Below are 26,476 nucleotides of genomic sequence, written 5' to 3'. Positions count from 1 at the left end.
TCTCACACTTGTCCTCATCATCCAAAGGCGGAGAGCCTGAGGGGCCTGCCTAGGATCAGCTAATATCTGCCCAGAGCCGCCTGGCCCAATAGCAACCCACTCTCCATACAGCAGGACCAGAGACAGCCGCAAATCAGCTTCACTTGCTCCAGTCAGGAATACGGGGCAGGGAACAGAGCACCTGACCAGGGCAGGATTGCTACCCAGGGGCCTCCTGGGGGTGGCAGGGACCTGGCAGGGCCTCCCATAGTTGCTGGGGGCAGATGTTGTTGGCACAGTGGTTAACATCTTTTGGGACACCCATACCTCATGTCAGAGGGCCTGATTCTGATCCAAGCGTCCTGCTAATGTGCCCTCTGGGAGATGGCAGGTGATGACTCAACTACTCAAGGCCCTGCCTTCCTTCTGGGGGACCCAGGCTGAGTTCCCAGCTCTCGCTTCAGCCTGGCCCAAGCTGCCTGTGGCAGGCACTCCGAATGAACCAGTGAATGGAAGATCTGTCTCCCTATCCCTCGCTTCTTTCCTTCTCCTGCTCCTTCACTGTCTACCCCCTGCATCTCCCATAAAACGAAGGGAAATAGATTGAAGAAAAAAAAAAAAAAGACAGTAGCAGGGACAGGCCCAGGGCCATGCCATTTCTTGTAGGGGTCAAAGCAAAACATCTGTCTTGTCCCTCAGGCCCTACCCTAAGGGTGACGAGAGGAAGAAGGCTTGTCTGTCGGCTCTGTCTGAGGTGAAGGTGCAGCCAGGTAAGCAGAAGCCTGGGGAGGCCCACCCTGAGGTGTGCACTTGGACCCCAGTCGCTCTCCTGAGCCCGCCCCTGCTGGGCTGGAGCTGCCCCCTGTGTCCTAAAGGCCCCCACACGGTCATCCCTGGTGTGCCAGGAGAAGCCTGACATGCACCCATACAGACCTGTCTCCTCATCAAGACTGCCATGGCGGCTGGGGAGGGTGCAGCGCAGGCACACGGGCCCTGGAGGAGCGGCCAGGACTGCCTTCGGGCAGAGGGGGTGGCTCCTCCATTCCCTGCTAGAGGGATCTGTGATGAGGCAGAACGTCAGAGAAGGTGGGTGAAGCCCTAGCGGTCATTGGGTCCAAGCCAGCAGGGAGCTGGGAGAAGGACCAGAGGCCCCTGCAGGACAGAAGGGACTACACCCAGAGCCTAAGGTGGAAACTGGCCCCCACCAGGATCATGTGTGGACTCCCTGTGACCCCATGTCCCCACACAGGCTGCTACCTGCCCAGCAACCCTGAGGCTATCGTGCTGGACATCGACTACAAGTCGGGGACGCCGATGCAGAGGTGAGCACCTGCCTTGTCTCGCATCCGGCAGGAGCCATTGGCCGGGCCACCTGCCGCAGTCCTCTGTATTGCTGTTTTTAGTGCTGCGAAAGCCCCGTACCTGGCTAAGTTCAAGGTGAAGCGGTGTGGAGTCAGTGAGCTGGAGAAGGAAGGTCAGTGATCAGCCCTGGCGATCTGCTGGCCCTCTCCAGGTCAGCTGGCACATCCAGCAGCCCTGTCTGCAGGCTTTGTGGGGCGTTGTCTCCTGGGGTTGCTATTCAAGGGACCATGTCTACAGAGACCCTATTCCCAGATCTGGTCACAGCCTCAGGTTGGGGTGAGTGTGAATTTTGGGGGGACATTGTTCAACTTAGAGAAGGAGCATGATCAGCTGCACAGAGGAGCTGCTGGCCAGGATGGTTGCAACTTCTGTGACCCTGCCTACATCCTGGCCCCCCAAAGCTCCCAGTGTGCAGACGCACCCCCTTGCCCTCAGCTCACAGTGCCTAGCATCCCTGGGACCTCCCTCAGAAGGAAACAGGACATGTCTGGTCCACAGAAGCCTCAACATTCTTAGGGAAAGATCTCTTGGTCCCGCGACTCTATCCACTGACCCTGACATTGCCACGCCTTGCTGGGGCTTAATGGAGGTGATGCCCACCCTCACAGGGTCCCATCAGGCCACACAGGCAGGGTGGGCCACCTTGCCTGGACTCAGGGACTGTTCACTGCCCTCAGGCCTGCGCTGCCGCTCAGACTCCGAGGATGAGAGCTGCAAGCAAGAGGCAGACGGCCAGAAGATCTGCTGGCAGGCGGCCATCTTCAAAGTGGGAGATGACTGCCGGCAGGTGAGGGGCAGCCGCCCCGGGCCCCGCCCCTGGCCTTGGCCCAAGCAGAAACAAGTCTGCTTGGGTGCACCAGGGAGAAGTAGAGTGACTGCCCCACCAAGAGAAAAGTTTTTTGCAGGCCAGGCACACCCCAAAGCCATGAGGCCTGGCCATATGCACTACTGCTCTGCCATGACTCCTGCGTGCCCACCCTGGCCACCTGGCTTCTCACCTTAGCTGAGTCACAGGGGCCACCCCAAGGGGACTGACCTGGTCCTGTGCCCACCCCACCCACTCTCAGGACATGCTGGCGCTGCAGATCATCGACCTCTTCAAGAACATCTTCCAGCTCGTGGGCCTAGACCTCTTTGTTTTCCCCTACCGGGTGGTGGCCACCGCCCCTGGGGTAAGTTCCCTAAGCATGCGCCTGGGAGGCAGCCCCCTCTGCCCTGCCCAGCGCGGCCTCTGGACTTGGCCTTCTCCTAGTGCGGTGTGATCGAGTGCATTCCTGACTGCACCTCCCGGGACCAGCTGGGTCGCCAGACGGATTTCGGCATGTACGACTACTTCACGCGCCAGTACGGGGACGAGTCCACCCTAGCCTTCCAGCAGGTAGCGGTCGGGTAGCCTGGACACCAGCCCTCGCCACCTGCTTCCACCCTCACCCTGCTCTTCTGAGTCCTCCATCAAGCCAGGTCACTTATGGGGCAGGTGCTGTGGCGCAGAGGGGCGAGCTGCTGGCTGGCATACCCATACCTGCTATCAGAGTGCCTGGCTTCTGACCATTGCACCCTGTGGAGCCACAGATGAGGGTTTAGATATTTGGACCCTCCCCCCATGGGGAAGACCTAGCTTGTATCCCAAGTTCCTGGCTCTAGCCTGGCTCCAGCTGTTGCAGCCATTTAGGAAGTAAACCAGTGGATGGAATCTCTCTCCCTCCCATTGCTTTGCTTTTCTAATAAATATTTTATGGGGTTTGGGGGAGACCATATCTCCTGTAGCCTTGCTTAGTGGTCTGAGGCACCTAGAGCTGCAGCCCAGAGGAAAGCTGGTGGTCGTGCTTCGGGCTCTGTCTCCCGGGGTGTAGGACCAAGGCAACCGTGACCACCCCTCCCCTCCTTGCAGGCACGCTACAACTTTATCCGCAGCATGGCCGCCTACAGCCTGCTGCTGTTCCTGCTGCAGATCAAGGACAGGCACAATGGCAACATCATGCTGGACAAGAAGGGCCACATCATCCACATCGGTCAGCTGCCCCCTGCTGCCTGGGGGAGGGGGCGGCGCGGCAGGGCGGACACTAGAGAGCAGCTGCCCGGGCAGCCGGACCCTACAGTCACACACACACCCTGGAAATTCGCAGACTTTGGCTTCATGTTCGAAAGCTCACCGGGCGGCAACCTGGGCTGGGAGCCAGACATCAAGCTCACAGATGAGATGGTGATGATCATGGGGGGCAAGATGGAGGCCACGCCCTTCAAGTGGTTCATGGAGATGTGTGTCCGGGGCTACCTGGCCGTGCGGTGAGCTCTGGGGGTCCCATAGTGGGGAGGGGGTGTCCCGAGGCCCCCCTGACGTTGGAGGAATTCAAAGAGCACATGGGAAGTGCTCGGGCACCTGGTTGCCCAGGGCTTGCGCCCAGTGCCCCATCTGCTCAGGTGTCCTGCCAGCACCCCTCCACCTTGAGCAGCTCTGGGCACCTGCTCTCACTTACCCCCCAGTGCTATGCAGACTCCGCTGCCACAGAGGCCCCAGAGCCTGGATCCACCCTACATAGCAGCCAAAGGCTGCTCCAGGTGTCTGCGTTTGCCCGGTGGGGGCAGATGCCTGGCTGGAGACCCCAGAAAGGGGTGGAGCATGTGGGGCTGGGTGGCAGTGGGCCGCAGGGCTTGGGGGACAGGGCCAGTGCCCAGGCTGGCCTCTCTCTACCGCCCCCATCTCCCACAGGCCCTACATGGACGCAGTTGTCTCCCTGGTCACACTCATGTTGGACACAGGCCTGCCCTGTTTCCGCGGCCAGACAATCAAGCTCTTGAAGTAGGTTCCTTGACAAAGGCACGTGGCCCTTGGGGGACACTTGGACTAGCTCCAGCGTGTCCATGGAGCCCGAGCCCCAGGCCCCTGCCATATGCTTGGCCCTCTCCAAACTGGATGACTCCCTCACAGCCTCTCCCGGGCTCTGAAACATGGGCTCAGGGTGGGAGGACCCCATGGGCACCGAAGTCCAACCACAGGTGGGGGAGCCGCTTCAAGCACAGGCCGAGCCAGTCTCAGCCAGCAGCCGTCTCTCCCCAGGCACAGATTTAGCCCCAACATGACGGAGCGCGAGGCAGCGAACTTCATCATGAAGGTCATCCAGAGCTGCTTCCTCAGCAACAGGTGAGTAGCCTCTCCTGCTCAGGGAGCAGCTCAGGGAGCAGTGGGCTGGCAGCAGCTGTATTCCAGGAACTGTGCCCACCTGGCACAGGGCACCTGGAGATGGACGTTCAGGTCCACCCCAGGCTGACAGGAACGTCTCTGGGAAGGCACTGCCTCTCCCCCAGTGCCCTGCGCAGGGTGGAAGTGCTGGTGGAAGTGCTCAGGGCTGGCTGGGTGTGACTCTGAGAATCTGGGAGCTGCTCACTCCATCACCAGGCCAGGAGGCAGCCTGGAGCATTGCAACCTGCTGGGAATATACATGGGAGGGGTGTGCAGGGAGGAGGCCTGAACACAGCAGCCGAGAGATGGCAGGGGGCCAGGGGGAGAATGCACAACTCTGGGCTGTGGGAGGGCCTGAGGAAGGGCGCTCCTGAGAGTGTGGACAGGTGTCTGGCCTCCTGGAAGTTGGGCCAGGCTGCGGAGGAGTGCGCCCCCCAGGGCCCGGGAAACCCCTCACCACCTATCTCTGCTCTCCCTTCGGCCTTGCAGGAGCCGAACCTATGACATGATCCAGTACTATCAGAATGACATCCCCTACTGACGGCACCCCACACTGCCCCTCTGGGAGATTGCCCCACAGACAATGCTGGAACCTGGCACCCGCCACATGGCCCCCTGCCATACCCCCCATCGTGGTCCAAGCAGGAGACCTGCCGGGAGCCCCAGCACCTCGGCCAGCCGGCAGAGTGGACTTCACAGGGCGCCGCAGCCTGGCGCTCAGGGCCTCAGAGCCCTGTGACAATCAGGACGGTGCGTCCACGCAGGTGTGGACTCTGCCTCTGCACTGGACACATTCCCTCTATTTCATAGGTACCCCAAGTATTTTCTTGTGTATAAAAGAGAAATCTTTCCCAACGTGGACAAAATAAAATGTCAAAATGTTCAGAAGTGGAATTTGACTGACATGGGGGCGGGGCTGGCCAGATTCGGGCGGCTGGGGAACCAGTCACAGAACCACCATGGACACAGAAAGTGAAGGAACAATGGATGGGGGTCATGTGCAACACCGTCAGCAAAGACACTGCTGGACACACCTGCATCCCCACCCAGGGGCTAGGCTTAGGGCCCAGCTCCCTGTCAGGGAGGCAGCTGGTGGTGACTGGGGCCCCCACAGGGCAGGGGGGACCCTGATGGTGCTCTGGCCTCGTGGCTTCAGCATGGGCCAGTCCTGGCAAGCTAGCAAACGGAAGGCTACCATAGGAAGTATCTCTCACTGCCACTCAAGCAGAGGAGAGACATTTCTGAAAAACTGAAAAACCTAACCAGCCTAACAGTTTTCATGAAAAACCCACCTCCATAGCTCCACCAGCCCAGCATGAATCTTAACACTATAAAAAGAAAAAATAGTATCATAGGTTTAAGGAAGCTCCTGCCACGTGCTTGGCCCTCTCCAGGCTGGATGGCACGCCCTCACAGCCTCTCCCCGGCTCTGAAACATAGGCTCAGGGTGGGAGGGCCCCATGGACACAGAAGTCCAACCACAGGTGGGGGAGCCACTTCAAGCACAGGCCGAGCCATAAATCCAAATGCAGGCAATAGAGGAGGAACAGGACCCGGTGCAGTGGCCTAGCAGCTGGAGTCCTTGCCTTGAAAGCGCCGGGATCCCATGTGGGCACCGGGTCTAATCCCATCAGCCCTGCTTCCCTCCAGCTCCCTGCCTGTGGCCTGGGAAGGTAATGGGGGCAACCCAAAGCCTTGGGACCCTGCCAGAATAAGCTCCTAGCTCCCGGCTCCTGGCTTCAGATCAGTGCAGCTACAGCTGTTGCAGCCACTTGGGGAGTGAATCATCAGAGCTTCCTCTCTATTTCTCCTCCTCTCTGTATATCTGACTTTGTAATAAAAATAAATACATCTTTAAAAAAAAAAGAGGAACAGAAAAACAGTAGTCAAGTCAGAGAAACCACAGTTCTGTATCTTGATCCAACTGTATCAATAGTCATGCTAAAACATGGACAGTCCTGTCCAATTAAAGTAGGAACTGGGGGCCATTGCCATAGCATAGGAAGCTAAGCCTCCAACTGCAGTGCCAGCTTCCCATATGGGTGCCAGTACAAGTCCTAGCTGCTCTACTTCCCACCCAACTCCCTGATAATATGCCTAGAAAAATAGTGAAAAATGGCACAAATCCATGGGCCCCTGTACCCACCTGGGAGACCCAGAGGAAGCTTCTGGCTCCTGACTTTGCACCAGTCTAACTCCAGCCATTGCAGCCATTTGAGGGAGTGAATCAGCGAATGGAAGGTCTCCATGTCTCCTCTTCTCCCTGTAAATTTGCCTTTCCAATAAAAACAATTATTTTTTATTTTTTTTTTAATTTTATTTTTTAAATAATGATTACATGATTGAAAAATAAAAAGACAAAAACATGGTTGATCAGGATGGGAAAGATAAAGGTTTAGGGAAAATGGAGTGAATTCTCTGCTTCCAAATTTGCTATTCTTGTTGGTGTTTCTGGGAGAAGGGGAGTATTGGAGCAGGAGGTTCTTAGCCCCCAGCTGTGCATGGTCGCACTCTACTTTAGGGCTCCATCGCAACAAAGCACTCTGCAAGCCTTTCTTAGATAAGCCATAAAATGCTTATTGAGCAGGGAGAATAAAATAAGTAAAGATAAAAGAATTCAAGGTAAGAGGAGAAAGAGGAGACCAGGTAAAGGAGGAGAATTCATCCACTTTAGTGTTTACTGCCTTAGGGCCCTTCTCCACAGCACGACCCTCGGACCAACTGGGAACAGCACATCACCGGGCATCACGGGCAACTCAATAAGGTGTGTTTCTTCTTCCCTGCCTACTGGCTGTATATATAATCCTTTACACCAGAGTGGCACTGGGCCAGCTATTCTGACCCGGTACCTTCTCTCTAACCCATACACACATTCTTTTTTTTTTTTTTTTAAAGATTTATTATTATTGGAAAGCCGGATATACAGAGAGGAGGAGAGACAGAGAGGAAGATCTTCCATCCGATGTTTCACTCCCCAAGTGAACTGCAACGGGCCGGTGCGCACCGATCCGATGCCGGGAACCAGGAACCTCTTCCGGGTCTCCCACGCGGGTGCAGCGTCCCAAAGCTTTGGGCCGTCCTCGACTGCCTTCCCAGGCCACAAGCAGGGAGCTGGATGGGAAGTGGAGCTGCCGGGATTAGAACCGGCGCCCATATGGGATCCCGGGGCATTCAAGGTGAGGACTTTAGCCGCTAGGCCACACCACTGGGCCCCCATACACACATTCTTTCCCAGACCCGGCCGAGGGCGCAGACAGAACATGTGTAGGCAGGGGAACCCTATCTTGCGTAAACAATCTTGCAAACCTGCACTGCCTTCGGCCCTGGCCAGAAGCCTAAAGGGAGTGTGTGCAGCAGATGTCCGCATCTCCAAACAACCTTCCTCATTGCGGTTCTTCCCAGGGTTGGCCTACTCCGGACCTGAACTTGGAGAGGAAGTTCTTAACTATTTAAGAGCCAAGCCTCATGCAGCACTAATTTTCCTCACAGGAAGAGACAAAGGGGGAACCACTCATGACTTTCCACACGACCCAGTACCCACCTCATATTAACCCAGAGTCTCAATGTGTACATATTCCGAGGGTTCTGTCCACATGGTTTGGATAGTTCTGAACTGCTGCCGATTTCACTGATCCAAGGATGATGTCACCTTCCCAGCGTCCATTGGCTTCATTCACTGAGATTGTTTGCTGTCATTGTTCGTCTGGTGGTTGTGCGGTTAGTTCTGTTCTGCTATAGCACCAAATGTGCTGCCATATTCTCCTTTTACATCAGGGCCTGTGTCCACTGCTCCACCTTTTTCATTAAGCAGGACATGTTCTTGCAGGCGAGTCCAAGTATCTGGGCTGCATGTCCCAAGCAATGCCAGATCCCCCACTCCTAGGGCTCACGAACCCAGCATCCTTCTAGTAGGTGGGTCCTGGGACCCAGGCCAGGAAACCAAAGTCCCACCGAATCCCCCATCCCCGGCGTTCACAAAACCAACACCCACCTAGAAGGTGGGCTCCTGGATCTAGGTCAAGCGACCCATACCCTACTAGTTCCCCCATCCCCGGGGCTCAGGAACCCATGCCCCACCACACAGGTAGGCCCCATGACCTCAGCCAAGCTACCCGAGTCCTGTCAGATCCCCTGCCCCATGTACCCGGCCCTTACTGGGCCCAGGCTGGCATGATTCGCCTCACTCAGCGTCCACAGTCTTATTGTGCTGCCTAGCCTAGTCTAGTCTGCCCCCTGTTCCAACTTCTGCTGGTGGGTGCTGCAGCCTACCCAGCCCAGCCTGATTGCTGTCCTGGTCCTAATGTGAACTGACTGGTGCTGCGGCCCAATCTGGCTCCTCCTGCCCCCTGCCCTGGTTCTCAGATCTGCCAGTGGGTGTTATGTGCTGGCTCAGGCTCTTTCCCCAGACCGGACCCACATGCATACCAGTGGGTACTGTAGCCTGGCATGGTCTGGGCTGCTGCTGGCCTGGCTTCTTGCGCTCTCCTGCAGGACCTACATCCCAATGAAGGAGTTTCCCAAGCTCCTCCATTAAGTCTGTTCCCAGTGGCAATTCTTGCACACACCAGTGGGTCGTTGTCCACCTCCTTTCCTGACAACAGTGGCCTTGCTCAACCAGCCACACCCATTCTGGTTCTTGTTGGGTGTTGCAGCCCAGTGATACCTGGTCTGCGCCCAGACACAGCTTTCATGTAGTTCAGAAGTCAAGACCTAGTGTGGGGGCCCTAGAGCGGTTGCCTATAGAAGACCTATCTCACCAACAAAGATCAGTGGATCTCATGGATTTAGATTTCTTAAATTTAGTTTCATCTCTTCAAAACACTTCCTCATTAAAATCTTCACTGACTCATAGATCATACCAAAACATCATTTTTTTCAAGAAGGTTCTTGATTTTCTTTTTCATTTCTTCAGTGACACATTAGTCAATCAGCAGCATGTTATTTAACTTCATGGCATTTTTATTTTCTCTTTTTCTTCCTGTTGTTGACTTTGTATTGTGGCTTTTCATTTAAGGGGATGTATAGTAACTCTGTAATGGAGACTATCATATCCAGATGTGAGGATACAATGCTGTATGCATCTCTACTTCCAGATCAAAGATGGACTCCCAATGAAACTGTTTACTGTATCTTGACAATAGGATGCTGGACTCTGCCATTTTCCATGTCCGCAATGATGGACATATGACTGTTTATGAAAAACTATACTATAGTAATGATATAGGGGAACTTGGTGGTGGAGGGGAGGGAGAGAACTTGGGAAGGGGATAAAGGAAATCCCAGGGCCTACAGAAATGTATCATAAAATGATAATAATAAAAGTAAAAAAAAAAAATCAGACTTTCCAATAAAAATAAGTAAAATCTTTTAAGAAAGGAATGGGTGTGAGCCAGAATCCAGAAATGGGGACAGCAGACAGATCACAGTTTCCAGAACAACCCAGCAAGATGGGTGGGGGAAAGGCAGGCTTGGAAAAGTCAGAAAACTCACGGTAATGCAGCAGAGATCAATTCAAATAGAATGGAAATCGGCACTTTCCAAAAAAGCCATGTGTCAAACTGACCAAAATGTGCACGTTACATACCAGATTCTGGCATTTGTGTGGGAGGGGGCAGAGAGGGGAACCAGGGGTCTGAAGCCACAGGCTGAAGAGAAAACAAGCAGAGACCAAAAGCAGGTGAACGGAGACAATTAAGACCAATCCATCTACCCGGAAAATGTGGAAGACACGAGAGGAAACTCTGAGCCGACCCCTTTGAGGAGTCTATCAGGGAATCGAAGCCAGGCGGGAGGGGCCCGCACGCTCCAGGGCCATGGACCACAGCTGTGCAGTGTGGACAGCCTGCCGGGGCCACTGGGGCACCAGGGGATTTAAAAAAAAAAATCAGCTTGGGAGCTACAAACACAAGAATGAAAATTCACTTAGGCTTTCGTAGACAGAAAATCCAAATTTGGGACCAGTAGTCAGGGTTAGAATATATGAAATAGATGAAAATCAATGGAGTATGTGTATGGTATGGATGCCTGCATCCAAAAGCATAGACACTGAGCCCAATCTAAATGAAAGCCTCCTTAAGAACAGCAAATGCTTCCTTCCCCAGCAACTGTCTAGGCTCATTGCAACCAGGCAAGTGTTACACTGCTGAGAGAAAAGCAGCTCAGAAGCTGGTGAGCATCCTAGGTCTGATTAATGCCAAATTTGTGTTAACCAGTGTGCCAGCATAGTTCTGTTTTTGGTTTGCTTGTTTGTTTTTAAGATATGTATGGGACAGATGCCTGCACACCAGCAGACGGGGTCTGGGGACCTGCACATAAGTGTGGACTGGCCCTGGGTAGGCTGGCGAGGCCCTGGGCAAGCATGACACACTGGTGGAAGACCAGGTTTGGTGATTTGCATGCACAGACATGGAAGGCTGTGGACTGCTCAGGGAAGCAGGTCTGGATATATGTGGAAGGGAGAATTGCTGAGGGAGAATATGACTTCTGGGGGACTTCTGCTGATAAGGCCATGGCACTTGCAGGTAAATGAGGGGGCTGAGACCAGGTGGCTTAGAGGAGGGAAACCAGAGGACCTTTTTGGCTAGTTAGTATTGAACACTGCCTACAGGAGCACACAAATGCCATGGCTTGGGAGGCCTGCCCGGCAGGGCTCAATCATAGTACCCACCAGTGAGTGTCAGGGCAGGGGGTGGACCACGTCAGGATGGGCCATGACACAAACCAGTATGCGAGAGAACCGGACCTGGGAGCAGATTCTTTGGTGGATTTGTGGGCTCACCTTTGTGGGACTGCCATACCAACTGGTTTGCCCAAGGGCTGGGATTGGTGACAGGCCAAGTTAGGCATAACCGTGAAAATCACCAACACTGGGACAAGCCAGGCTGGTCCAGGCTGCAGGACCTACAGGCGCACCCAAGAATACGCTGTGAGGTGGGCTGGGCCACAACATCCCCCACACACAAAGGCCAAGACAGATGGGGGAGACTGCCAGGTAGGGTCCTAACACCCGCTGGCACATGTGAGATCTGGGTCTGGGAATGGGCATGGTAGAATAATCTGGGGAATTCCCCTGGTGGGCCATTGCTCCTGCTGGTGAGCACATGAGTCGCCAGGGTGTTGGCCAGGCCTAGGGCTGTTTTACTTGTCAGCAGGTATGTGGGTTGCCTCTGGGGTGGCAGACTGGAAATGGCTACGCTAAAGCATAGCACACTGGCATGTAAGGAAGCCAGGATGGGGTGCAGGCCATGCTGGACTAGGCTAGGCTATCACACCTACTGGTTTGCATGAAAGCCAGGGATGGGGACAGACTGGGTAGGGCTAGGCTGCAGCACCCACCAGTGAAATATGGGCCTGGGGATGGGCTGGGCCAGGCCAGCCCAGGCTGCAGCATCTGATGGCAAATACCAAGCTGGGTGAAGGGTTATGCCAGCCTGGGTTGGAGCAACCACCAGCATGTACAAGATCTGTGGCCGGGAGCAGGCCTGGTTGGGGAGCTAAAGGGACACAGCAGCTGGGTTGTGGTTCCTACTGGTGAGCCCAAAAGCTGGAATGGGGAGGCAAAGTGAGCTGGACATGCCTGCAGAATACCTCAGTATGGGTGTCGGTTCGGTCTGGGTTGTGCCAGACGGAGCTAGGCTCCAGTGCCCACTAGTACTTGTAAGAGCCAGAGTAGGTGTAGGACAGGCTAGGCTAGGTCTCGGACCAGCTGAAACATGTGAGAGCTGGGACTGGGGATGGCCAGCCAGGGCTTGTTTGTAACATCCAACAGTAACAGCCAGAATGAGTGTGGGCTGGTTGGGCAAAGCCACTGTAGTTGCCAAGACAGGAGGTGGGCCAAGTCAGGTTAGGCCAATGACTCACCAGTGTGTTAGATTTGCAACTGGGAGGTAACCTGATAGAGGAGCTTGGGGAACTCCTCTGTCAGGATACAGTCTCTGCAGTTGAGTGCAAAAACCAAGTCTGGGAGCAGCCCAGACCAGGCCAGATTACAGTACCCACAGATATATGTGTGGGTCAGGTCTGGGGGCAGACAAACAAGGGCCAGTTCATAACATCCCTGGCAGACATGAGAACCAGGACTGGGTATAAGACAAGCCAAGTTGGGCCACAACATCAGTAAGTGATCCTTATCCATTGATGCACGCATGAGCCTGAGTAACAGCAGGCTGGTTGGGCTTTGCCGCAGCATCAGCTGGCAGGTGCTGGGAGTGTGGGCAAGTCCTGTCTAGCTAAAATGCTGAACCACCTGAAAAGTGTAAGATTTGGGGCTGGGAATGGACCTAGCAGGGAAACTGTGGCCACTTCTAGTTGCAGCTCCTAGAATCAGGGCTAGGGTAAGCCTGGCTAGACAGACAGTGGCACCTGCCAGCAGCAGTGTAGGCTGGATAGTGGGGTTGGTCAGGTTGAGGCAGACTGCAGCACCCACAGGTGTGTATGAGAGCCAAATGGGATGTTCAATGCACTGGACCAGTCTGCTGCACACACCAGCATGCTCAGGAACTGGGACTGGGGTGGGGGTTGTTGGGGGTTTGCTCTGACTAGGCTGCAGTTCCCACTGGTGTGCGTGAGGGCCAAGTGTGCAGTGGACTGGGTTGGGCTGGGCTGCAGCATCCATTGGTTTGTGTATGAGATGGAGATGGGGTTGGGGACAGAACCGACGCAGCAACGGAAACCAGCAGTCTGTGTATAGGCTGCTACCAGTGATGGACTAAGCCAGACCCCGCAATGGCTGGCACACACAAGCACTCAAGAGTCAGGTCACCTCAGATGAGGTTTCTTTGTGGACCCTTCAAACTGGACCACTGGAATCAGAACTCCAACCACAGGGAAAATCACAGGATCTGTGGTCTGTCTGTGGAGTGCATGTGTCAGAACTGGATCTCCTCAGTTACTGAAGCCTGTGCGGTGAACGGCACACCCAGACACACATGGTGCATGACAACCAGTTCACTGAGGCCTGCAGAGGACGTCTGGTACCATGGAGGGCAGAATAAACTGGACAGCTTTCCCAGCCAAGCTTTGACAGTATCTGGGCAAGTAGAGACTCTAAGGTGGACCATCAGCCAACGAACCTTGGGAGGATTTCCTCAACCTTGGAGCAAGAAAATCAACAGCACTAAGAACTATCAAAACCACATAAGCAGTGCCCTAGGAACATGCTCCACATCGGGGACCCTGGGATGACACTGGGTGGCCGTTCCCCATCCCTAGGTGCTGACGTGGTTGGGCTGCTGGGAGCGGCCCTCTGTCCTCTGTTTTCCTCAGATACCCGAAGGAAAAAGGAGACTGGAGGCAGTTGTCACATCCGCTTTCCCCTATTCAGTGGTCCACATGGGCACGCGTCCTTCTCAACAACGTAAACATCATCAAAAATAAAATTCGTTATAAAAAAAAAAGAGTAGGAAACACAGCAAACTACAAATGTCACAAGAACACCTAAATAAACACTAACAGAAGTCGGACTCAAGGATGGAAGAATGAGCATTCTATGTGTTGTGCTCGTGAGGTTGAGCGATGCAAGTTTGCTCCCCATGCTAGCCTAAGTCATGGACAGGTTTGTGGCCAGCACTGTGCAGTAGCCGAAGCCAAGCTTTCCACGCTGCTCAACATCTGACTACCTGTCCCAGTCCCGGCTGCTCCACTTCCGACCCTGCTCCCCACTAATGTGCAGCAGAGGATGGCCCAAGTGCTTGGGCCTCCGCACCCATGTGGGAAGACCTGGAGGAAGCTCCTGGCCTGGGAAAGCAGTGGAGGGTGGCCCAAAGCCTTGGGACCCTGCACCCGCGTGGGAAACACGGAAGAGGCTCCTGGCTTTGGATCGGCTCAGCTCTGGCCATTGTGGTCACTTGCACAGTGAATCAGCGGATGGAAGACCTTCCTCTGTATGTCTGACTTTCCAATAAAAATTTTAAAAGATGGGCCTGGCAAGGTAGCCTAACAGCTAAAGTTTTTGCCTTGCACATGCCATGATCTCATATGGGCGCCAGTTCTAATCCTGGCAGCTCCACTTCCCATCCAGCTTCCTGCTTGTGGCCTGGGAAAGCAACTGAGAACGGCCCAAAGCCTTGGAACCCTGAACCTGCATGGAGACCAAGAATAGGCTCCTGGCTTTAGACTGGCTCAGCTCCAGCCATTGCAGTCACTTGGGGAGTGAACCATCGGATGGAAGATCTTTCTGTCTCTCCTCCTCTCTATATATGTTGACTTTCCAATAAAAATAAATCTTTTTTAAAAATACACCTATAGAACTCACATTCAAAGGTCATACTAATATCTTTTAAAATAAACGCACAGAAAAAAAATAACACATGTTCACCTGATACTTGTCAAGCAATTTCATTACTTAGAACAAGCAGAACGCAGTGCGCATGAGACCAGTGCAGCTCCCCTCCACACAGAGCGGAGGCAGCAAGGCACGCTGCCGCCCGGGCTGCAGCACCCACCCAACTACCCTCAGGTGAACCACGGACGCTGTGGGGACCCTCGGGGTGAGCAGTGGGCATGGCCCACTCCTTCAGCAAGGCCCAGCGCTGCCCTACAACCACACCCCCCACCCCCGGACGTCTCCTTCCCCACCCCCTGCTCCTCGGCGCCCCAGAAAGCACACACGCGAGACGGCGGATTCCAGGTGGCCGTGGCCAGCGTGATGTGCGCTAGGAGGGCAGTAGTCCGCGCGCACGCAGCTCGAGCAGCGGGGACAGAGTATAGCGCAGACGGCGCCGGGCGGCGTCCCAGCCCAGGTGCGGGAGGCCCTGGCGGAGGCCGTCGGGGTTCAGTAGCGTCTTGTACAGCAGCGGCAGCGTCAGGAAGCCAAGCGGCAGCAGCAGCATCGTCTGCAGCGCGCCAAGGGCCCACAGCCTGCGGAGACGCGCGGCGAAGTGGTTAGGGACACCGGAGGCGGCCCGGGGAAACACCAACCCTGAGCCCCAGCCGCCCGTCTCGCTCACCCGACGCCACCTGCGCCCGCACAGCCGAGCAGCCGCTTCTCCTGTGGGGGTGCACGAGGAGAAGAAAGGAAGCGACGTCCAGCTCCGCGCACAACTCCGGGGCAAAGCGCACGATTCCCGTGTCGCCTCCCACGTGGGGCGCGAGGGAGAGGGGCGGGTCCCTGTGGGAGGTGGACCCCGGCTGCGGCCCGCCCCGACGCGCGCGCTCACACAGTCCGCCTTGGCCACCTCCTCCATGAGCGAGCCCGCGCAGTCTTGCTCAGGACGAGACTTCGCGTCCCACCTGCGGGGGCGGGCATCCACTTGGGGCGAATCTGTCTCCCAGGGCCCCCGCAGTCACCCCGCCACTCTCAAGCCGTTCCCAACTCCCTTACGGCTCCGGGTTGCCCCGCGAGGCGTCCAGCGCTGCTGCAGCCTCCATCACTTTTCCCTGCAGTTCCTGCAAGGGGTTTAAGTTCGGGGCCTCAGAGCAGGGGCGGCGGGGGTGCAGAATACCGCGCCTGAGGGGAAGGGGCCCTCCCGGGAAGGTATGCGCGCCGCACCTGCAGGACGCCGCTCTGCTCCTGGAAGCTGGCCCAGGCCTCCTCCGTCCGCTGTGCGCCCTGGGGTGCGGGGATACGAGGAGAGGGGTGGAGAGGGCGGAAAGAGGTTCAGGTTAGGGCCCGGAGAGGACACGCCCCTCCTCCGTCCGGCTGCACCTGCCCAGCTCCACCCACACGCCAATCCGAAGCCTTCCCTCTCCTCCCCTCCCCTCCCGGCTACAAGACCCCAGCTCGGCGCGCACCTGCCGCAAATTCTCCGCCTGCACAGCGTACTTGGCCTCTAGCACCTCCAGCTGTTTCTTTTGGAAAGATCGCGTAGCAGGGGATGTCAAGAACGGGGGAGAAGCCCTGGACCGGGCTCCGGCCTCCACCCCCGACCCTCCACGCCCCGCCCCAGCACCTGCAACGCTACCAGTTGGGTCCCGAGTTGCTGCTCCGCGCGTTGCTGACTCGGCTGCTCTCCTCCGTAGTAGAAGAGCTAAGAGAAGGGCTCGTGAGCAAGCGGGTGGGGACGGGACGACCGAGCAGAGCGGAGGACGAGTGGGAGACCCGGGGAGCCCTGCCGCCCCCGCACGTACCTGACTGGACAGTTCCTCCCACTGCTCCTGCAGCCGCACGTTCAGCTGCTCCTGCCGGCGAGGAGGCACACAAGGGGTGGGGCTCGGAGGCAGCCAGCCCCGCCCCCTCCGCAGGCCCCGCCCACCCACCAGCTCCCGCTTGTGGCGCTCCGCCGCTTCCAGCAGTGCGCGCGCCCGCTCCGCGCGCTCCCGCGCCGCCTCCCGCACCTCCCCGCGGAGGGCCCGCGCCGCCTGACTTCGCCTCCGCTGCAGGCTGCGGAGAAAAGGGAGGTGGGGGCCACGGCCGGAGCGGGAGGACAGACGGAGGAGGACCCGGTTCCTCCCCCACGCGCACCCCATCCCCAGCAGCCGCGCCTGGAGGGCTGGCTCTGGGGAGAAGCCCGATGCTAGGTCACCCGCCGCCCTCCGCTTTCCAGACCACCGGATGCGTCACCCCCACTCCCACCACCGCTCGGGCCCCAAAATGTCCTGGCACTTGAGGGGGTGCGGGCCCCCGAGGAAGGGCGGTGGGCTTGCCCGCCCCGTCGAGGCGCGCACCCGCGCTCGAGCCCGCGCAGGTCCTGCAGGCGCCCGGTGAGGCTCTCGCTCTCCGCCTCGAGCCCTCGCACCAGCTCCTCTAGCTCCTGCTTGCGCTGGCGGCCGTCGCGGTTGTCCTTCTGCAGCTGCAGCAGCTGCTCCTGAGTCTCAGCCATGGCTGCGGGGCTTCTGCCCGCACCGCGGCCTCCCGGGGGCCTCCCGGCTGTTCCTAGCTGGCGTCACAAAGGACGGCAGGCGCCGCCTCCCAACCCCATGGCACCGAGCGCGGACCCCACCCGACACACACACACCTCCAGCCAACACTGCCCCCTCCCCGGCTGAGGAGCCGTCCAGTAAGGCCCGCGTCTGTATCCATGGTTTATAAAAACGTTAATTGCCACCATCCAATCCAGCCAAGGCCAGCATGGTGCTAATAACGCCCAGGCCGGGTGCCAGGCATGGCTGACGACATAAAAAAAAAAATAAAATCAAGTTACTGAAGAGCTGTTCTTCAAGCAAACACTTAATAACTTTAAAAAGGTGGGGGGAAGGTTTAGGCGATTTAGAGAAAGAAAAACCAGCAGGGAGCTGGAAGGAAAGAGGAGCCGCTGGGACAAACACCAGCGCCTGTGTGGGATGCTGGAGCCATAGGTGAGGCTTAGACCACTACATCCTAGCATCGGCTTCTTATTTAGATAAGATTTATTTTTTCAGTAAGGGAACAGAGTTCTTTCACCGGTAGGTTCACTCCTCAAATGGTTGGAATATCTGGGGCTGGGCCAGGTTGATGCCAGGAGCTCCGTGTGCAACTCCCCTGGGAGTCCCAGGGACCAAGTACTATTGCCATCACCGGCTGGCTCCCAGAGATGTGTCAGCGGCAGCTGCTAAGCAGGACGGCCATGGGGCTCTTCTAAGACAATGTTCTTTTTTTTTTTTTTTTTAAGATTTTATTATTATTATTGGAAAGCCGGATATACAGAGAGGAGGAGAGACAGAGAGGAAGATCTTCCATCCGATGTTTCACTCCCCAAGTGAGCCGCAACAGGCCGGTGCGTACCAATCCGATGCCGGGAACTTTTTTTTTTTAAAGATTTATTTATTTTTTATTACAAAGTCAGATATACAGAGAGGAGGAGAGACAGAGAGGAAGATCTTCCGTCCGATGATTCACTCCCCAAGTGAGCCGATGCGCGCTGATCCAAAGCTGGGAACCTGGTACCTCTTCCAGGTCTCCCACACGGGTACAGGGTCCCAAGGCCTTGGGCCGTCCTCGACTGCTTTCCCAGGCCACAAGCAGGGAGCTGGATGGGAAGTGCAGCTGCCAGGATTAGAACCGGCGCCCATATGGGATCCCGGGGCGTTCAAGGCGAGGACTTTAACAGCTAGGCCACGGTGCCGGGCCCAAGACAATGTTCTGTAACTCACTGCAATGGGTGAGGAAGGCAGTGGCTGCGCCAGCTGACGGCAAGCCTGGTGTTGCCACCTGACCTGCCTGTGGCTATGGCCAAGCTGGCTCTATCTGCTGGAGGCAGCCATTCAGCCTGCAGGCTGGGACTGCAGTACACACTGGGTCACTGGGTCACTGGGTCACTTTCCTGGCCCACCCTGTCCCAGGACTTCAGGGGAGGAGGGAAAGAAAGGAAGCCAGGGTCACACTCCACCCCACTCCGCCCCAAGCTCTCCCTCACCACCGCCACCACCCCTGCCCCCTGGTGGCAGTCCCAGCCGATGACCCTCCCTGCTGCAGCCCCTCTGTCCCTCAGTGGGACAATCCTTGGGCAGAGCTGCCTTGGCACTGTGCCAGCCTCTCCCTCTCCCACAGTACCCCTCCCCACTGGGCTCGACTCCCCTGGCCAGCAATGATCCTGCCCTACTCCCTGCCAGATGGGACGGTGATGGAGGCTCTAAGGAGCTGACGTGGTGATAGATCTAGACCACAGAAGGTCAGGGTCAAGGGCATGGAAGCTCTAACTGGAGGCTGCACAGGAACCTCAGTGTGACCTCTTCTTAGCATCCCTAACACTGCCGCTCTGGGCTGGGCCATTCCACAAACTCCTAAAAAGTTGGTATACTCCCTGGCAGTGTAACGCAGTAGGCTAAGCCTTTGTCTGGGAAGCCACCGTCCCATAGGACTAGCTGCTGCATTTCCCATCCAGCTCCCTGTTAATGCAGCAGAGGATGGCCAAATCCTTGGGTTCCTGCACCCACGCAGGAGACCCAGAAGAAACTCCTGTCTCCAAGCTTTGGATTGGCTCAGTTTTAGCTGTTCACTTAGGAAGTTTACCAACAGACAGAAGATCTTCCTCTTCCTCTTTCCCTCTATAAGTCTACCTTTCAAATAAGTGATGACTCAGTGGCTAAATCCTCGCCTTACAAAAGCCGGGATCCCATATGGGTGCTGGTTCGCATCGCAGCTGCTCCAATTCCCATCCGGCTCCCTGCTTGTGACCTGGGAAAGCAGAATAGGATAATGCAAAGCCTTGGGACCCTGCACCCACGTCGGAGACCCAGAGGAAGCTTTGGTTCCTGGCTTCAGATTGGCTTAGCACCAGCTGTTTCGGTTGCTTGGGGAGTTAACCAGTGGACAGAAGATCTTTGTCTCTTCTCTTTGCAAATTTGCCTTTCCAATCAAAATAAATGAATTTTTATGAAAACAAGATGCCAAAGCTGGGATTGTGCTGCAGTTGGAAAACTCACCTCTTGTAACACCAGCACCCCATGTGGACCGGCTATTACATATTCTGATCCAGCTCCCTGCCCTGTCTGGCGTCCCCAGCACAGGACTGGCTCTCATGGGGTAGACCAGCAGCCCCACCAAACTTCCCCATTTTATCTCATGCAACACTTTCTCCCAGTGTTACGACTAAGTGTGGGTTCTGCTTTCTTGGCGTCATTAATCTAAGGCTTTGGGGACTAAACTCCTGAGTTCTCGGGGACGCAAGCAAAACCACAGTGCTCTTTCTGCGTCCTTTCGCTGGGGACGGGGTGGGGGTGAGGAGCGCCAGGGCAGGGTCACAGGAAGCACAGCTTTCTCCTGCCCGTGCTTCCTGGGTGTCCCACACTGCACTGACTGGCAACGAGGCACTGGTAAGGTAACTGATCATTCTCATTTACTTAGAAAGGCAGAGTTTGAGAGAGATGCGCGCGCACCACAGAGATCTTCCATTTACTGATTCACTCCTCAAATGCCCACAAAAGTCAGAGGCCAGTAATTCAGTCCAGATCTCCTAAGCAGGCGGCAGGGAATCTAGGACTGCCTCTCCGGTGAGTGTTAGCAAGAAGTTGGAAGCAGAGCCAGGAGCTGACCTCATGGACAGTGATACAGAAATGCAACATAAATAAACCACACAGGGGCGTGTTGCCATCCAAACACATCACTGAGGCATGGGCGTTCGGGCTGGCAGTTAAAATGGCTTCATCCTGGGAGTCTTCAGGTGTGCCCCAACTCTGCTTCTGATCCTACTCCCTGCTAATTAATGTTCACCCTGAGCAACAGGGAACAGGTGTTGGCTCGAGATTGGGTCCTTCCACCCCTGGGGGAGACCCAGATCGTATTCTGGCTCCTGACTTCCACCCGGGCACAGTCCTGGTTCTTGTGGTCATTTAGAAGAATGAACCAGTAGATGGGGTGTGGAAGAGTTGTATGTCTCACAACATTTGAATATTTTCATTTAAAGACATACACACAAGGCTGCCACCATGCTCAGTTGGTTAATCCTCCACCCTGTAGTGCCAGTACTCTGAATGCCGACTTGTGTCCCAGCTGCTCCACTTCTAATTCACCACCCTGCTAATGGGCTAAGAAAGCACTGGAGAATGGCCCAATCCCGTGGGCTCTTCTATCCACATGGGACATCAGAAGGAAGCTACTGGCTTTAGATTGGCTTAGCTCTGGCCATTGCAGCCATTTGGAAAGTGAACCAGTGGATGGAAGGTCGTTTCTGTCTCCCTCCCTGTTAACTCTTTCAAGTAAAAAATAATTGTTTAAAAAATTGAGACTAAAGTCCTCGCCTTGAACGGACTGGGATCCCATATGGGCACCAGTTCTAATCCCAGGACCTCCGCTTCCCATCCAGCTCCCTGCTTGTGGCCTGGGAATGCAGTCGAGGACAGCCCAGGGCTTTGGGATCCTGCACCCATGTCAGAGACCCGGAAGAAGCTCCTGGCTCCTGGCTTCGGATCGGCACAGCTCCAGCCATTGCGGTCACTTGGGGAGTGAATCATTGGACAGAAGAACTTCCTCTCTGTCTCTCCTCCTCTCTGTATATCTGCCTTTCCAATAAAAATTTTTTTTTAAATCTTAAAAAATACATATTGATAAAAAAATTTTCAGTGCCCACTTCACCTGCCTCCCAGGTGACTGCTGTTCCACAAGACAGTGCTGGGGCAGGATGTGAGTCACCAAAACAATGAGTTGGAAGGTAGGGGACACACAGGGCAGAAGCAGGGTTGGCTCCCACCTGCATGGGAGACCAGCAGCTTCCAGCAAGGCTACCCCTGATAAAATGCCAAAAAGACTTTAACAGTGTCTGACACTGTGGGAAAGTTCACTGGGGAAGGGCAGGAGGAGGAGGAGGGTTAAAGAATAGAAGACAATGAGGACTGCAGTGCAGCTGGGCCAAGAAGTGAACCATTAACACAAGAGGAGATAAAACACGCACTTCACTCTGGGCAGGAAGTCAGCACCCTCCTGGCACAGCATACAGGGTGACTCATCCTGCCCCACACGGGCTTGAATTTCCCTGCAGTTATCTGATAATCTTGGTGTACTTTTTATGGGAGACTATCGTAGCCATTAGCGTTGCCCTTATCTTTGTGTTGGGGGCCACCCTACCCTCTATAGAATGCCACATCTGGCTGTGCTCTGCCAAGTTGAATGTCTTCTGCCTGGGCTTTGGTGCCCCATTGTCCAACCTCCCTCCACTCCGCTCCTGCTCCTATTCCTAGTTGCCAGTAATCATAAATTCAGTATCACGGGCCCAGCGGCGTGGCCTAGCGGCTAAGGTCCTCGCCTTGAAAGCCCCGGGATCCCATATGGGCGCCAGTTCTAATCCAGCTCCCTGCTTGTGGCCTGGGAAAGCAGTTGAGGACGGCCCAAGGCATTGGGACCCTGCACCCGCGTGGGAGACCTGGAAGAGGTTCCTGGTTCCTGGCTTCGGATCGGCGCGCATCGGCCCGTTGCGGCTCACTTGGGGAGTGAATCATCGGACGGAAGATCTTCCTCTCTTTCTCTCCTCCTCTGTGTATCTGACTTTGTAATAAAAATAAATCTTTAAAATAAATAAATAAATAAATAAATAAATTCAGTATCACTTTTTGAAGCTATTTAGAGGGGTACCTGGCAGTCTGAAGCAGGTGGCAGAAGGTCCAAGGACTTGAGCCATCTCCCAATACATTCCCAGGCATCTTAACAGGGAGCTGGATGTAATATGGAGCGGCAGGGACTAGAACTGGTGCCATATGGAATGCCAGTACCCAGTACTGTTCCCAAAGACTGGCCCACAAAGGGATTAAATATACTTGAGGGCCTGGCGCTGTGGCCTAATGGCTCAAGTCCTCTCCTTGAATGCACCGGGATCCCATTTGGGAACCGGTTCTATTTTTTAAAAAATATTTATTTTTATTACAAAGTCAGATATACAGAGAGGATAGATAGAGAGGAAGATATTCCGTCCGATGAATCACTCCCCAAGTGAGCGCAACGGCTGGTGCTGTGCCGATCCACAGCCAGGAACCAGGAGCCAGGAACTTCCTCCAGGTCTCCCACATGGGTGCAGGGTCCCAAGGCTTTGGGCCGTCCTTGACTGCTTCCCCAGGCCATAAGCAGGGAGCTGGATGGGAAGTGGAGCTGCCGGGATTAGAACCGGCACCCATATGGGATATTGGTGCGTTCAAGGCGAGGACTTTAACAGCTAGGCCACGGTGCCGGGCCCAACTCCACTTTTCTGACCCAGCACCCTGCTCATGTACCTGGGAAGGCAGCAAAGGATGACACAAATGTTTGAGCCCCTAAACCCACGTGGAAGACCCTAGAGACTTTTTTTTCACTTTAAAAAATGTTTTATTTTAAAGTCATATATACAGAGAGGAAGATCTTCTGTTCACTGATTCAGTCGCCCAAGCAGCTGCAAAGGCCAGAGCTGCATCATTCAGAAACCAGGAGGCTGGAGCCTCTTTCGGGTCTCCCATGCAGGTACAGGGTCCCAAAGCTTTGGGTCATCCTCAACTACTGCCCAGGCCACAAGCAGGGAGCTGCGTGGTAAGCAGCATTGCTGGGATTGGAACAGGCACCCATATGGGATCCTGGCGCATGCAAGGTGAGGACTTTAGCCACTAGGCTACCGTGCTGGGCCCTATTTCACACATTTTACGGAAAAGAGACACTCAGAGGTCTTCCACCTGTTGGTTTGCTCTCCAAATGACCACAACAGCCAGAGCTGAGCTGATCCGAAGCCAGAAGCCAGAATCCTCCAGGTCTGGCCCGTGGTTGCACAGATCACTGTGCTTGGCGCATCCTTTGCCGCTTTCCCAGGTCATAAACTGGTGGACAGGAAGTACAGCAGCTGAGACAGGAACTGGTGCACAAACGGGATACCAGCACCAAAGGCAGGATTAGCCTGTTAAGAAAACCCTTGCTGCCTGCCCCAGTTCCTTCTTGCAGGGAGCCTGGTGCTAACATGGACAAGTTCACAGGATCAGGGGCCCAATCCCAGCTCCTCCTCCTCCAGGGTCTTCCCACACTCAGGGTGGGTGGGTGGAGGCACACCCAGAAATCAACATCACATCCGGTTTTTTGCTTCTCTAGCCACAGGCCAAGAAGTAGGAAGCAGCTGATGGGCAGGGGACCACCCCAGTGCCTGCTGCCCATGGGAGGTAGCAGCCAGCCCCCTACCCAAGTCCCAACCCCCTGGGTCGCAGAGAGCTCCTAGAGCAGGACACAACGGAAGCCCAACGCTTTTTTTTCAGTCAAGCTTTTAATGAAAAGATCATAAAATAACAGTTTTTCGTCGCTGTACATTAAGACTGCCCGTTTCTGCACGGACAGAGATGGGAGGTGGGATGGGGAGTGGTCATTCGGCTAGGACACTGGATGGCTGGCTGCCCGCCGCAGTTGGTACCTGACTGTATCCGAACGCTCAAAGGGACGGCCGACGCGGGAGCACCAATGTGATGGGGAACGGCGGTGTGGCGGGCCCAGGAGTGCGATCCGGGACCCCGGCCCCCTGCCCTGCCTGCCGGCCAAGGGCCAGGAGCGGGACACGTGTGGATCCCTGTTAGTTTTCCAGTTGCAATGAAAACGAAGAGTGGGCCTCAGCCCAGGACTCTTCCCCTCCCCCTCGAGGTATTTGTGAATGGGCCCCCAGCGGCAGGGGTTGGGGGCAGGAGGACTCCCCTCAGCACCTGGCCCCACGGGAGCCCCGCCACGTGAAGTGGAGGGGGAGATGTGGAGCCCTGGGGACCCTCCGTGCCCCCCGAGTGAGGTCTGTTCTGCAGCATTTACTTGAGGTCAATAAATTACAGCAATAAATAGCAAGGTGAGGTAGAGGGAGGGGGAATCCTGTAGACAGTGAAGGTGGGTGGCTGAGGGTGGGGACGCACCCTGGTGAAGGGCGGGGGGAGGAGGAGGGCCAGGGCAGCCTAAACCCCCATGACTCACCCTCCCAACCCCCCTGGTTTGGAATGTCAGATTGAGGCTCTCACGCCCATTCCTGGCATCCGAATCACAGGTTCAGTACCTCAGCCCCCAGTATTGCGTCTGAGGCCCCGAAATGGATGACCTTGGTCCCTTGGGGTGCAGGGAGAAGGGTGCCTCCCCCAGTCCCCCATCTCAGCTCTGGCACCTGGGTCTTTTGGTCCCCCAAGCCTGAGGGTGAGGGAAAGGGGCAGACAGATGCCACCATTGCCTGGTCTCCCTGAGCCCTGCCCCTCCTGGGTTCCCAGGTCTCTCCCCCTGACCAACGTCGCCGTCCAGATCGCACTCCTGAGGGGGCCTGAGGGTCAGTGAATACTGATGGGTTGGGGGAACAGACCATCGTCGCCCCCTAGGGCAGGATATGCACACAGCGCCCCCGGCGGCAAGGACGCGCAGGCAGTTTGGGTCCGGGTTGTTTGCTTCACAGGTTGTGTATGGCTATGCTGCGAGTCTGAGGTTTTTGTTTGCTTAAAGGTTCATTTTTCTTTGCAATCCTGGAGGAGCCCCTTGCTTGTGGCTCTGTCCAGCAGCAGTGGGCGGTAGTGCAGCCTGGCCTGATACCCAGGCTGCTCGCCCCAAGTCTGAGAAATAAATACATTCATCACTGCACAAACATATTGATACAAAAACAACACTGGTCAGAGTGTCTGCACCGTCTGTGGTCAAGGACCAGCCTGGATGGCCCCTCCTACTGCTCGAGTTGTTGAGGGACAGGGTGGCGCAGGGGACAGGTTGAACGGTGGGGGGGCGGTTCATCCTTACTCCTCCCCCTTGGCGAGGTCCACACTATTTGGCCTGAGACCCTTGCCAGGAGCCCACCTGAGGGGCACTGGCAGGGTAGCCATTTCACCCTGAGGACTTGTGGGTTGTGGCCACTGCCCAGGACCCTTCCCTCCCCCTACCAGAATGGTGCCGAGGGGCGGTCAGCTCAGGGCCAAGGTCTTTGGTACCAGCTGGGCTTGCAGAGGCCCGGGAATGGGGACCAGGGCTCAACAACCACAGGATGGGGTTGCAGGTCCCACCCCCCCATCCAGCAGAGGGAGGACACCCTGGACTGGTCTTACAGCTGCTGAGGTCTGAAACTGTAGAAGTTTATGTAAACAATGAGATAAATATATTAGTATCTTTTCTTTCTTTCTGAGCCCACTGAGGTTCCATATTCATTCAAAAATGTGCTTTGGTTTAAAAAATAGGTTTTGTGAATTTGGATATGAGCTTTTTTTTTGCCTTTTTTTTTTTTTTTGCCTTTTTTTTTTCCCCTCGCTTATCCTCCTTCTGCTAATTTTGTTGACTGCTTCTCCAACACATTCAGGAATTCAGTGGCTACAGCAGGGGAGCTCTGAGCCCGCCACGGCCTCTTACGGCCTGACTTCCTTGGGAGGCTCGGACAAACTAAAATGCACACACTCCCACAGGCAAGCACGCACTCGTACGCGACACAGAATCCAAGGGGAAAAAAAGAGAAAGAAAGCAAAAACCAAATGTTGTGGTCACCCGGCCCCGCCCCCACAAATTCTTAAAATCTTAAATAGGAAACTAGTGTTCTGTTTTCTCATTACAATACAGAAAAGGCTCCATACAATACTAAGGTGGGTACAATACTGTGTCGCAAGGCTGGCTGGGCCGGCCAGGGCCTCTGCTCCCTGTCCCTCAAGGGGACCCACCTGCACTCCTGGGGC

The 26,476-nt window shown here is 55.6% G+C and overlaps 2 protein-coding genes across 3 annotated transcripts in view; one reads left to right on the top strand and one right to left on the bottom strand.

Moving 5' to 3' along the window:
• Positions 1–5,410, top strand: part of PI4KA (phosphatidylinositol 4-kinase alpha) — a 102,180-nt gene extending 96,770 nt beyond the window's left edge. Inside the window, exons 45-55 of the mRNA XM_004592047.3 lie at positions 679–749; positions 1,229–1,301; positions 1,383–1,453; positions 2,019–2,128; positions 2,409–2,513; positions 2,594–2,719; positions 3,233–3,353; positions 3,468–3,627; positions 4,052–4,141; positions 4,400–4,483; positions 5,012–5,410. Of these exons, the coding sequence (XP_004592104.2) occupies positions 679–749; positions 1,229–1,301; positions 1,383–1,453; positions 2,019–2,128; positions 2,409–2,513; positions 2,594–2,719; positions 3,233–3,353; positions 3,468–3,627; positions 4,052–4,141; positions 4,400–4,483; positions 5,012–5,063 (1,063 nt within the window). The 3' untranslated portion in view covers positions 5,064–5,410. The remainder of the gene's footprint in view (positions 1–678; positions 750–1,228; positions 1,302–1,382; positions 1,454–2,018; positions 2,129–2,408; positions 2,514–2,593; positions 2,720–3,232; positions 3,354–3,467; positions 3,628–4,051; positions 4,142–4,399; positions 4,484–5,011) is intronic.
• A 9,736-nt stretch (positions 5,411–15,146) lies between these two features.
• Positions 15,147–17,363, bottom strand: TMEM191C (transmembrane protein 191C). Of its 2 annotated transcripts, none has more exons than XM_058656714.1 (10): positions 17,126–17,363; positions 16,796–16,841; positions 16,589–16,639; positions 16,411–16,488; positions 16,253–16,309; positions 16,011–16,070; positions 15,843–15,907; positions 15,679–15,751; positions 15,469–15,509; positions 15,147–15,379 (listed from the first exon to the last, which is right to left on the bottom strand). In XM_058656714.1, the coding sequence occupies exons 1-10, from the start codon at positions 17,278–17,280 to the stop codon at positions 15,175–15,177; spliced, it is 831 nt and encodes a 276-aa protein (XP_058512697.1). In that variant the 5' UTR covers positions 17,281–17,363; the 3' UTR covers positions 15,147–15,174. The 2 variants fall into 2 exon arrangements, with proteins under 2 accessions (XP_058512697.1, XP_004592102.2); XM_004592045.2 differs by having other exon boundaries at positions 16,718–16,841; positions 17,126–17,357.
• Positions 17,364–26,476: the final 9,113 nt, after the last annotated feature.

The sequence above is a fragment of the Ochotona princeps genome, chromosome 29, assembly GCF_030435755.1.
Source record: "Ochotona princeps isolate mOchPri1 chromosome 29, mOchPri1.hap1, whole genome shotgun sequence".
Taxonomy (NCBI): domain Eukaryota; kingdom Metazoa; phylum Chordata; class Mammalia; order Lagomorpha; family Ochotonidae; genus Ochotona; species Ochotona princeps.
The sequence above is the reverse complement of the archived record's forward strand: the minus strand, read 5'-3'. Positions and strand labels throughout refer to the sequence as shown.

Coding starts and splice junctions, on each gene's coding strand:
- TMEM191C (XM_004592045.2), bottom strand. CDS start 17,280: ATGGCTGAGACTCAGGAGCAGCTGCTGCAGCTGCAGAAGGACAACCGC. Junction 16,640..16,717: donor AGCGCCACAAGCGGGAGCTG/GTGGGTGGGCGG, acceptor CCTCGCCGGCAG/GAGCAGCTGAACGTGCGGCT. Junction 15,510..15,678: donor AGGTGGCCAAGGCGGACTGT/GTGAGCGCGCGC, acceptor GCACCCCCACAG/GAGAAGCGGCTGCTCGGCTG.